This window comes from Gigantopelta aegis, chromosome 12 (genome assembly GCF_016097555.1).
Source record: "Gigantopelta aegis isolate Gae_Host chromosome 12, Gae_host_genome, whole genome shotgun sequence".
Lineage (NCBI taxonomy): Eukaryota > Metazoa > Mollusca > Gastropoda > Neomphalida > Peltospiridae > Gigantopelta > Gigantopelta aegis.
In genome coordinates, this window is record NC_054710.1 from 12954573 (window position 1) to 12968082 (window position 13510).

Genomic DNA, 13510 nt, shown 5'->3' on the forward strand with positions numbered 1-13510 from the left:
TCCTAGCTTAAAATCTGTGTCGTCTGACACAATTTCAGAGGAAAGGACGATTGAAATGCAAGAAAACACAATGTTCCATGAGAGGAAAACAGCTGATACGAGGACAATTCCCACCTCTATGAACGTAAAAGAAATAACGGACAATCCTTAACCTTCTGACTTACAGTCGACATATTGTACACTGTATACAGTTGATTCCCCAATTCATATTTCCTGCTGTTTTGCACACGACACTCACCGGAAACAATTTAGTAACAGGAAACAAAAGACAACTTAGCTTCCTGTGTCTTTAAAATTAAGAGTTTTCACTGTAAAATGGCTTGAAATTTTAAGTTTCCGGCAAGTATTTTTGCTTGACAACAATGGCGGCACGTTGTGGTCATTTTCAGGGATCGATAGCTGATTGTGACAGCTAATTTGTTAATACATTTGATCGTTTTACCAACAACAGAAATCACCATATATTGGGATATAAATCGTAGTCTTTTTTTTAAAAACAATTCTGGTCAGAAAGCTACTGTTATTGAGAATAATGGACAGCTGGCCACAAATGCCCGTAAATAAATGCTACTTTTTGGATTTTTTGCCTAATTTTAATCAACAATAACTGATCTAAAATAACATGAAAATTAGAAAAATACACGAAAATAATACTTACCGATTCAAATATAAACTTTATTTTATGTATTTATAAAACATTTAAGTGAATATGTGTGAGTAAAAATTATAAACTTGTACCCACTCAACGTGGATTTTGTCAAAAAGTAATCCAGCAGTCTAAAGGTCAAACAAACAGAAAAGCATCTCACGTGAGAGAACTGTAAGAGGTTGACTCCGATTTTCTTGGGCTTTATAAACAAGTAATTGGGGTTTTTAGCCGAGTACATCCCGCAGAACGGTTCCTCATCGGACACTCTCGTTCCAAACTTTGTTTCAACGCTGTCTTCAAAACCCTGGAAGAATGTGCTACTTCCTTTGGCACCCAGGTCGTCAGGACATCTCACACTAAACAGAGATGTCAGAGCCTGTTCCACCTGAATTATAATTATAATTGATAATAGTTATAATAGTAATAATTATAATTAATAATGGTTATAATAGTAATAATTATAATCAATAATGGCTATAATAGTAATCATTACAATTATTACTAGTTATAATAGTAATAATTATAATTAATAATGGTTAGAATAGTAATCATTATAATTAATAATGGTTAGAATAGTCATCATTACAATTAATACTAGTTATAATAGTAATAATTATAATTAATAATGGTTAGAATAGTCATCATTACAATTAATACTAGTTATAATAGTAATAATTATAATTAATAATGGTTAGAATAGTCATCATTACAATTAATACTAGTTATAATAGTAATAATTATAATTAATAATGGTTAGAATAGTCATCATTACAATTAATACTAGTTATAATAGTAATAATTATAATTAATAATGGTTAGAATAGTAATCATTATAATTAATAATGGTTAGAATAGTAATAATTATAATTAATAATGGTCATAATAGTAATAATTATAATTAATAATGGTTATAATAGTAATCATTACAATTAATACTAGTTATAATAGTAATAATTATAATTAATAATGGTTATAATAGTAATAATTATGATTAATAGTTATAATAGTAATAATTATAATTAATAATGGTCATAATAGTAATAATTATAATTAATAATGGTTATAATAGTAATAATTATGATTAATAGTTATAATAGTAATAATTATAATTAATAATGATTATAATAGTAATAATTATAATTAATAAGTTGTAATAATAATAATGGTAGCAAAAGTAATAATAGGATGGTGTATATGAAAGATGTCTTGCTGCTACTGAAAAAAATGAAGCAGAATTTCTTTCTAAAAACTATATGTAAAAATTACCAAATGTTTGACATCCAGGAGGCAATGATTAATAAAGTAATATGCTCTAGTGGTGTCATTAAACAAAACAAGCTTTAACTTTAACTCATGTTTGAAGTTCTTATCTTGTAAAGTATATTCCACTTTGTGTAAAAAAAAATAAAAAAAAAATAAAAATACACACACACACACACACACACACACACACACATACATTATAAAAACCCTTCCTTCCACATACATTTTTCGAGAAAAAAAGGAAACACACCAACCAGGGTTGGGTTTTTTAATTTTTTAATTTTTTTTTTATTTTTTTTTTAATGTAGACACACTTACTTCTTTTGCTGTTGCTCCGACACTGATATCAGGTGACGCAATGCCGTCGAAGCCGACATTGAAGTAATTGAGACTCGGTTCACCAGCTGTCGTTTTAACAACAGACACGGATAAGTCAGGATTTTCCTTCTTGTATGTCAGGAGAGGAAGGTCACCTGCATGTAGAAAACAGGAATGCTGTTATGGTGACATTGATAGGAAACATTAGAAGGAAAGGCAACGGAAGACAGAGGAAGAACTGGCTCTGTAACAGTACATGATAAAGCAATACATAAAATTTCAGCTCAATATCTGGAGGCATTGTGAAAAAAAAACAGTCTGAAAAAACCATAATGCGGCCGCGTTTTAGTATTTCCTAAATTCAAGAGCTACATGTATAATTCGAATCCCCATGAAGCTCAACCTTGATATGTAACTCTGCATGATAAAGAAAGAAAGAAATATTTTATTTAATGACGCACTCAACACATTTTATTTACGGTTATATGGTGTCGGACATATGGTTAAGGACCACACAGATTTTTGAGAGGAAACCTGCTGTCGACATTTCCTGGGCTACTCTTTCCGATTAGCAGCAAGGGATCTTTTATTTGCGCTTCCCACAGGCAGGATAGCACAAACCATGGCCTTTGTTGAACCAGTTATGGATCACTGGTCGGTGCAAGTGGTTTACACCTACCCACTGAGCCTTGCGGAGCACTCACTCAGGGTTTGGAGTCGGTATCTGGATTAAAAATCCCATGCCTCGACTGGGATCCGAACCCAGTACCTACCAGTATGTAGACCGATGGCCTAACCACGACACCACCGAGGCCGGTCTCTGCATGATAAAGCTACTTATATTTTCAGCTTAGTATCTTGAAACATTGAGGAAAAAAGTTTGGAAAATTATATGTGGGACAGACGAAAACAAAACCTATACTCGCCTCTAAATGGACTAAAAGAAGGAAGGAAGGAAATGTTTTATTTAATGACGCACTCAACACATTTTATTTAAGGTTATATGGCGTCAGACATATGGTTAAGGGCCACACAGATATTGAGAGAGGAAACCCGCTGTCGCCACTTCATGGGCTACTCTTTTTGATTAGCAGCAAGGGATCTTTTATATGCACCATCCCACAGACAGGATAGTACATACCTTGTACCATGGCCTTTGTCCCACCAGTTGTGGAGCACTGGCTGGAACGATAAATAGCCCAATTGGTCCATCAACGGCAATCAATCCTAGACCGACCGTGCATCAATGGAACACTTTACCACTGAGCTCCGACAAAACTTAGTTATGGAGCACTGGTTGGAATGAGAAATAGGCCAATAGGGACTGGCTGAAGACTAATAATCAGAATTGAAGGGTGGCAAACCTCGTTCAGTGTTGAAGCTTATGATGTAATCCAATCCAGACTGCGTCACGCTTACGGTGCTCGGCGAAAGACTCGGCAGTTTTTCCAGAGCGGACTTCATGCTGTCAGCTGATGTCGCTGTTGTCAGTGGCTCTGGAGAAGAAAGGAAAGGAATGTTTGTTTTAACTTCACTTCAGCACACTCTATAAACTCTATAAACTACAGCTATTTGGTGTCTAACATAATTATGGCTAATTAAAAAAAATTAGCACGGTATCTTTTATATCCATATGCACTTCCCAGACAGGACAGCGCACACCACAGCCTTTTGATGTGCCAGTCGTATTTGGTATATTACCTATGTTAATATCATAGTATAATAACTGTGTAAATATCATGGTACAGTATTTGGTTAAAAATTGTATTTTACATGTACTTGAGTAAATATCATGGTATAATATCGTTATAAGTTTCACGAGATGGTTTACAACCTGTACACATGTATATGCATAAATCATGGTTTGTGTATATATACTACCGTATCTGTGTAAATATCGCATTAATTCATTTCAACTTATTTCCGTGCTTATATCCAATTAAGGTTCAAGCATGCTGTCCTGGGCACACACCTAAGCTATCTGGGTTAGTTGTTGGTTGTTAGTGGTTAGTGAGAAAGAAGAGGGTGTTATGGCATTACACCTACCACCCACTGAGTCATTAAAACTCGCTCTGGGTGGGAGCCGGTACCGGATTGCGAATCCTATCTGTGTAAATATCGTATGTATACAATATGTAAATATCACAAAATATATTACCTGTGTAGGCACCATGGAGTCCTAGACGGTATTGGCTACTGGAACCCGACACTGTGACAGTTTGTACGCTGGCTTTAGCAGACTTCGTTCCCCCAGACTGAACTTTTATCACCTGTAAAACAAAAAGAAAAAACCCATAAAACATTCAGACTAAAAATATACACTTCACAAAACATTCAGACTAAAAATATACACTTCATAAAACATTGACTAAAAATATACACTTCACAAAACATTCAGACTAAAAATATACACTTCACAAAACATTCAGACTAAAAATATACACTTCACAAAACATTCAGACTAAAAATATACACTTCACAAAACATTCAGACTAAAAATATACACTTCACAAAACATTCAGACTAAAAATATACACTTCACAAAACATTCAGACTAAAAATATACACTTCACAAAACATTAAGCAACTTAACTTACATGTCAACAAGAATTCCGCAGATTTCTATGTCTTGCCTATCATAACGTATTCGGTGTCACTGAGTTGTACATTAGACATTCAAACCAGTGCTCTACAACTGGTATATCAAAGGTCGTGATAGGTACTATCCTGTCTGTGAGATGGTGCATATAAAAGAACCCTTGCTGCTAATCGAAACGAGTAGCCCATGATGTGGCGACAGCGGGTTTCCTCTCTCAATATCTGTGTGGTCCTTAACCATATGTCTGACACCATATGACCATAAATAAAATGTGTTGAGTGCGTCGTTAAACAAAACATTTCTTTCTTTCCTTTAGACATTCATCTACAATGTACATTCATGTATGTTAAAAAAAGAAATTCAATTAATTTTTAAAAGAATTTTAAATTCAATAACAAAGTTAAAGTTTGTTTTGTTTAATGACACCACTAGACCACACTGATTTATCAATCATCAGGGCATTGGATGTCAAACATATGGTCATTTTGACAGTCTTAGAGAGGAAACCCGCTACATTGTTCCATTAGTAGCTAAGGATCTTTTATATGCACCATCCCACAGACAGGATAGCACATACCACAGCCTTTGAAATATCAGTTGTGATGCACTGGCTAGAATGAGAAATAGCCCAAATTCAATAACATTTTTAGTTTAAGTAATTTTTAATTCTTTTCACATACATTATGAGGAACATCCATACATGTAGGTGCAACTATAAACCAAGTTTCAAATTTAAAACATGTTTCGCAACTAAAATGTATTTATGTCACACATAAGCATACAGGCTCCCATTTTTGTAGTGGGGGCAGGCTGGTTTCTGCACAAATTAAATAAAAATACTTGAATCTGAGTAACAACAATATGTATTCATATTAGCATTACTACCAAAAAAAAGAGAGTAAAGTTTGTTTTAACGATGCCACTAGAGCACATTGATTTTTTATCTTATCATCGGCTATTGGACGTCAAACATATGGTCATTCTGACACTGTTTTTTTTAGAGGAAACCTGCTGTCACCACATAGGCTACTCTTTTATGACAGGCAGCAAGGGATCTTTTATTTGCACTTCCCACAGGCAGGATAGCACAAACCCCCTCGGCTCAAATCAAATTTTCATTTTTTAAATATATAATTTCCACGGCAGGATGAAATCAAACACCGTAAAAACTCTCACTCATCAGTCTTAAACGCGATCACTGAATAATTTCCTGCACACGCGGCTGGCATATGTAAAAATATGCCAGTATATTTACCTGTATTTCTACTGTCGATGTTACAGAAATAAATCTTCATTAAAAAAATTATTAGCTACTTCAATTTTTTATATTTTTTTTAGATTGTCAGTTAAAACCCCATGAACATTATGTACCTGTGTTTCTTTGTGCACTGTCGATGTTACGGAAATCTTCATTTATTAGCTGGTTCAAAATTTAAAAAACATTTAGATCTTCATGTTAAAATCCTATGAACATTATATGTACCTGTGTTTCTTTGTGCATTGTTGATGTTACGGAAATCTTCATTTATTAGCTGGTTGAAAATTTTAAAACATTTAGATCTCTACATTAAAATCCCATGAACATTATGTACCTGCGTTTCCTGGCACACTGTCGATGTTACAAAAATCTTTCTTTATTAGCTGGTTCAAAACAGTTTTAAACTGACAACATGCAGCACATTAAAATCCTATGAACATTATGTACCTGTGTTTCCTGGCGCACTGTCGATGTTACAAAAATCTTCCTTTATTAGCTGGTTCAAAATTGTTTTTGAAACTTGACAACTTCTTCAAAATTAATTTTTTTTTAGATCGTTAGTTAAAACCCTATGGACATTAGTTACCTGTGTTTCCTGGTGCACTGTCAATATTACAGAAATCTTCATTTATTAGCTGGTTCAAAATTGTTTTAAACTGACAACTTCTTGTTAAAACCGAAATCTTCATTATTAGCTACTTCAAAATTAAATTTTTCTTTAAATTGTCAGTTAAAACATCTATGAACATTATTTACCTGTTTCCTTGATCACTATCGATGTTATGAAAATTTTCATTTATTAGCTGGTTCAAAATTGTTTTAAACTAACAACTTCACATTAAACCCTCTATGAACATTATGTACCTGTGTTTCCTTGCGCACTGTCGATGTTACGGAAATCTTCATTTATTAGCTGGTTCAAATTTTTTTAAACATTTAGACCTTTATGTTAAAATCCTATGAACATCATGTACATTATGTACCTGTGTTTCCTTGCGCACGGTCGATGTTACGGAAATCTTCTGTTTCTCCTGTACGGCGACACCAGTCATGGAGTTGGTGAAGCGTGTCTGGTACGCCCGAGCGGCCACTTGCATCTTTGAAGTCGATGATCCGGCACGGTGGAGAATCTCCATATAGTAGCTGTAGAGGGAAAAAAAACCCACCAACATTTATTAAAGGTTAATTTACAGTAGGGGCGGGACATAGCCCAGTGGTAAAGTGCTCGCTTGACACACGGTCGGTTTAGGATCGATCCCTGTCGGTAATATTGACTGGGATTGATCCTAGTCCAACCATGCACCAGGCGAACCATCTTGGTTAAATATATGCATCAAGTTAAAGGGACCTTACTTTCAACCCGAGAAAATTAACACTAACAAATTTTTCTCTCTTTTTTTTAATTGTTAATGTATTATTTTGGGGGTGAGTTGCAGACCCTAGGTTTAAGCCATGAAAATGGTTACTAAGTTTGGAATAATCGACAAAGCTGCAACACATTTGGATGAAGTAACAATAGAGTGAATTGAACGAGAGTCTGTGACGTTGAAACACTCTGACCGGCCTCGGTGGCGTAGTGGTTAGGCCATCGGTCTACAGGCTGGTAGGTACTGGGTTCGGATCCCAGTCGAGGCATGGGATTTTTAATCCAGATACCGACTCCAAACCCTGAGTGAGTGCTCCGCAAGGCTCAATGGGTAGGTGTAAACCACTTGCACCGACCAGTGATCCATAACTGGTTCAACAAAGGCCATGGTTTGTGCTATCCTGCCTGTGGGAAGCGCAACTAAAAGATCCCTTGCTGCTAATCGGAAGAGTAGCCCATGTAGTGGCGACAGCGGGTTTCCTCTAAAAATCTGTGGTCCTTAACCATATGTCTGACGCCATATAACCGTAAATAAAATGTGTTGAGTGCGTCGTTAAATAAAACATTTCTTTCTTTGAAACACTCTTAAAAATAGAATATATACATAGAGCTCGTCTCAATAGCCGTTACTTCTCAGATAAGCATGCGTTTTTAAAGGGACAGACGCTAGTTTCAGCCCATGAAAATGCACACACTAAGTTTAGTTAATCTACAAACCTGTAACACATTTGGATAAAGTTACAAGTGAGTTAAACATGAGTCTATGACTTTGAAATGGTGAAATACCCTCTAAAAAATAGACTAAAATTCAAATCCATAACTGTTACTTCTCAGATGCACGTGCATTTTTAAAAATATGAGAAATGCATTTTGTGATATTAAAAACAACAGGATGACCAAAAACACTTCGAATGTAGAGAAATGGATAATCTAAACAATAAAATCTAAGTAAAGTATGATTTCAGTTATCAAAAACAGCTCTAATAGTAAAAAAAATGCCTTAGTGTTTAAAAACTAGGGTATGACCCTTTAAGTGGCACTTACCTCTTTCCCTTCTGCAGTGTTACTACCTTCGACTGCTGCGCTGAATTCTTCCAGTATGTGCTGGCCACTCCCGACTCTGCCAGTTTCTCCTGGGGAAAAAAAAGAAAGGAATGTTTGTATAACAATCCAGCACATTGTATTTTTTTTACATGACAGCTATTTGGTATGTAACACATGGTTATTCACAACAACACTTCACCCTTTGCCCACCATAATTAGCATCTCTTACATATGGTACATGTAATTACGGATGAACTTCAATAATCCAGTATTTTCAACACAAATCTAACCTGCAACAATTCTCGCGCACCCCCCGCCCCCCCCCCCACCCCCCCACCCAAGGCTATAATTAACACAGTCATGTAATTAATAGTGAAACTGCAAACATCCCATAGTTACAAGCTTTCTGCCAGAAAACAATATGAAGGTAAGTACTAAAACCAAAACAGATCATAGGTGCCCTTACTACATGTAGGTGCTTATGAAAGAAAGAAAGAAATGTTTCATTTAACGACACACTCAACACATTTTACTTATGGTTATATGGCGTCAGACATGGTTAAGGACCACACAGATATTGAGAGAGGAAACCCGCTGTCGCCACTTCATGGGCAACTCTGTTCAATTAGCAGCAAGGGATCTTTTATATGCACCATTCCACAGACAGGATAGTACATACCACGGCCTTTGTTACACCAGTTGTGGAGCACTGGCTGGAACGAGAAATAGCCCAATGGGTCCACCGATGGGGATCGATCCCACACTGCGCATCGAGCGAATGCTTTACCACTTGGCTACGTTCCGCCATCATTTTTACTAGGTGGTTATGGGTGGTTATGGATGGTATTTGTGGTTATGGGTGGTTATGGGTGGTTATGGATGGTATTTGTGGTTATGGGTGGTTATGGGTGGTATTTGTGGTTATGGGTGGTTATGGGTGGTTATGGATGGTTATGGGTAGTTATGGATGGTTATGGGTGGTTATGGATGGTTATGGGTGGTTATGGATGGTTATGGATGGTTATGGGTGGTTATGGATGGTATTTGTGGTTATGGATGGTATTTGTGGTTATGGATGGTTATGGGTGGTTATGGATGGTATTTGTGGTTATGGATGGTTATGGGTGGTTATGGATGGTTATGGGTGGTTATGGATGGTTATGGGTGGTTATGGATGGTATTTGTGGTTATGGGTGGTTATGGATGGTTATGGGTGGTTATGGGTTTGAAATCTTTGAAATTGGACACTGCATTTCATGTCATTTTAAACAGCAGTGATAAAGCGCTCATTGATGCACAGTTGGTCTAGGATCGATCCCCATCGGTGGACCCATTGGGCAATTTCTCGTTCCAGCCAGTGCACCACGACTGGTATATCAAAGACCATGGTATGTACTATCCTGTCTATGGGATGGTGCATATAAAAGATCCCTTGCTACTAATGTAACAATGTAGCTGGTTTCCTCTCTAAGACTATATGTCAGAATTACCAAACATTTGACATCCAATAGCCGATGAATAATAAATCAATGTGTTCAAGTGCTGTCGTTAAACAAAACCAACTTTAAACAAACTTTTCTTACAATAATCTTTCTACAAATTAAAAAACAAATGTATCCATTTAATTCCAAGATTTTAGGAGACATAATTTTACCCTTCGTATCCTCTGGCATGAATCCTGATTGGCCCGACCTGGGGGGGAGGGGGTCTAGGAACCAAACATTTTTTTTTTTTTAAACCCTGCAGAAACCCATAGTTACCATATTGGCCGGATCTTCATCTGTACTGAGATACAGGACAACATTGTTGTCTCCCTTGGCATAAAACCTGTACTGTGAATCGAGTGGCGCGATGAAGAAACCCGACATCCTCGACACGTAGTTTACGTTGCTGGTATCCGTGAGGTTCGCCTCATCAACGATCTTCATGTAGTAGTCGGCAGCCGACGACAGCAGGGTCTGAAATTCTGTCAGTGACGCAGCCGATCGAGTTGTGCTGTTCCAAATCTCATATTTCAAACCACGATTTCCTAAAAAATGAAACGAGTTAAAGTTTGCTTTTGTTTAATGACATACAGTTATCATTTAATCATCTGGGTCCTGTTCCACGAAGTGACCTTAGCCCTAAGATAACCGTAGGCTCTGCTAGACAACAAAGCATCCTCTTTGCAAGTCTTTTAGCATTGAACTGCGAGATCGCAAAGTTACGAGAGTTTAGTGCATTAGGCCCCTGGGCCCCATTTCACGAAGTGATCTTAGCCCTAAGATTACCTTAGGTGCATAGCTACCCTATGCACTTAAGTTGATCTTACGGCTAAGATCACTTCGTGGAACGGGACCCAGGTATTAGATGTTAAACATTTTGTAATTCTGACAAGTAGTCTTCAGTTTGATTTTGTTTAATGACACCACTAGAGCACAATGATTTTTTTTTAATCATCAGAAGTTTGATATGTTAAACATCTGACAATTCTGACATGTAGGGCCGAATTTACACAGCCTCTTTATGTCTTACACGCACGTAACTACATACATTTACAATGCTTAAAACACCTGCGTTTAAGAAAGAAAGAAATGTTTTATTTAACGACGCACTCAACATATTTTATTTACGGTTATATGGCGTCAGACATATGGTTAAGGACCACACAGATTTTGAGAGGAAACCCGCTGTCGCCACTACATGGGCTACTCTTTCCGATTAGCAGCAAGGGATCTTTTATTTGAGCTTTCCACAGGCAGGATAGCACAAACCATGGCCTTTGTTGAACCAGTTATGGATCACTGGTCAGTGCAAGTGGTTTACACCTACCCATTGAGCCTTGTGGACCACTCACTCAGGGTTTGGAGTCGGTATCTGGATTAAAAATCCCATGCCTCGACTGGGATCCGAACCCAGTACCTACCAGCCTGTAGACCGATGGCCTAACCATAACACCACCGAGGCCGGTACCTGTGTTTAAGAAACTCAAGCTTCGAAAATTTGGACCGTAGTCTTCAGTTAAAGTTATTTTTGTTTAACAACACTGCTAGAGCACATTGATTTTTTTAATCATCAGGTGTTAGATGTTAAATATTTTGTAATATTGACAAGTAGTCTTCAGTTAAAAGTGATTATGTTTAACGACACCACTAGAGTACATTGATTTTTTTTAATCATCAGGTGTTAGATGTTAAATATTTGGTAATCCTGACAAGTAGTCTTTAGTACTAGCCACCCACTCCACTCTAAGGGTTTTTAAGTTCTATCTCCATCTTTAGGTAACATATCACTAGAGCACACTGATTTTAAATCATCAGCTATTGGATGTCAAACATTTTGGTAATTTTGACATAGTCTTAGAGAGGAAACCATCTACATTTTTCCATTAGTAGCAAGGGATCTTTTATATGCACCATCCCACAGACAGGATAGCACATACCATGGCCTTTGATATACCAATTGTGGTGCACTGGCTGGAACGAGAAATAGCCCAATGGGCAAGTTATAAGTAATGCAACTCATTAAACATGTTATACTACTGTGAAACCCCTCTAAACCGGACATCCTTGGGACCACGTAAAATATCCAGTTTTAAGAGGTATCCAGTTTACAAAGGTTACGGTGTTTACTGATTTTTAAAAAAAGAACCGTGAAAAATGTCCGGTTTTGAGGGAATTTCCGGTTTATACAGAGGTTACGGTGTTTACTGATTTTTATCCGTGAAAAATTGTCCGGTTTTGAGGGAATTTCCGGTTTACAGAGGGCCCAGTTTTGTGAGGTTTCACTGTACATAAAAACAGTGATCAATACCTTTGTATGTTGGTTTTGTTGTGGATGGTTTTACTGCTGTGTTACACACGATCTCTGTCTTGGTGATGTCCTGTTTCACTTCGCACACAGTGTCTGAAAATATTTTAAATTAATTACTAATAATGAAGACATAAATGTTTTATTTGATGATGCACTCAACACATTTATGTTTATAGGTATATGGTGTCAGACTTATGGTTAAGAACCACATTGATGATGAGAGAGGAAACCTGCTGCTACCACTCCATAGGCTACTCTTTTTGATTACAGCAAGGGATCTTTTATACGCAATACCTTACAGACAAGATGGATGAATGGATGGATGCTTTTATGGATGGATGGATGGATGGATGGTTGACTGGGTTATTGGATGGATGGATGGTTGGATGAATGGATGGTTGGCTGGATGGGATGGATGGATGGATGGGATGGGATGGGAGGGATGGATGGACAGATGGACAGACAGACGGATGGATAGATAGATAGATGGTTGGGTTACCATGTGGATAGGATGGATGGTTGGATGAATGGATGATGGGTGAATGGAATGAATGAATGAATGAATGAATGAATGAATGAATGAATGAATGTTTAATGACACCCCAGCACAAAAATACATACAAATATCAAGGTAAGTATATATATATATATTTTTTTATAGAAATTAAACTGTTTTAAAAACTTTGGAATTAATTCTGGGTGGAATTTAAAAGATACCATTTTTGTTGCCAAATATATACTTTTTCGTCGGATTCAGATGATTATACACTGACAATGTTCACATTGAGGAGGGTCCTTCTTTAAAATAAATGAATGCATCAAATACATATGGCTGATACAGGTACAGCACAAGACTACTTCATTCTTCCTGTACCGCATGTAAGAGGACTGCCACCCTCTCAGGACTAACTTGACAGAATGAAGCTTGTTCACAACTGCACAGTCCCAAGCATCTTGTCAAGTTGATACAGTATATTGTTTACTATATTTAAAATCACTGTAGGAGACACGAACACCAACATGGGACAAATTCAAAGCAGACTTGGCAGCAAAATCTGCCATTTCATTGCCCTTAATGCCAACATGGCTGGGGATCCAACAAGATATAACATCTTTAGTGGCAATGGATAAAAAGACACACTTTCGTATGACCATCCCAGTTAAGGGATGCTCTATTTTCATGTACTGTAGAGCTTGGAGACATGAAAGTGAGTCAGTAAA

General features: G+C 36.8%; 1 protein-coding gene across 2 annotated transcripts in view; it reads right to left on the reverse strand.

Annotated features, from left to right (window-relative positions):
• LOC121386268 (fibrocystin-L-like) overlaps positions 1 to 13510 on the reverse strand; it is a 126575-nt gene that overhangs the window by 75570 nt on the left and 37495 nt on the right. For both annotated transcript variants that reach the window (XM_041517111.1, XM_041517112.1), the window contains exons 12-19: positions 12290 to 12382; positions 10258 to 10526; positions 8498 to 8586; positions 7071 to 7230; positions 4389 to 4500; positions 3595 to 3726; positions 2231 to 2385; positions 810 to 1034 (exon numbers count right to left, since the gene is read on the reverse strand). In XM_041517111.1, the coding sequence (XP_041373045.1) occupies positions 810 to 1034; positions 2231 to 2385; positions 3595 to 3726; positions 4389 to 4500; positions 7071 to 7230; positions 8498 to 8586; positions 10258 to 10526; positions 12290 to 12382 (1235 nt within the window). The remainder of the gene's footprint in view (positions 1 to 809; positions 1035 to 2230; positions 2386 to 3594; positions 3727 to 4388; positions 4501 to 7070; positions 7231 to 8497; positions 8587 to 10257; positions 10527 to 12289; positions 12383 to 13510) is intronic.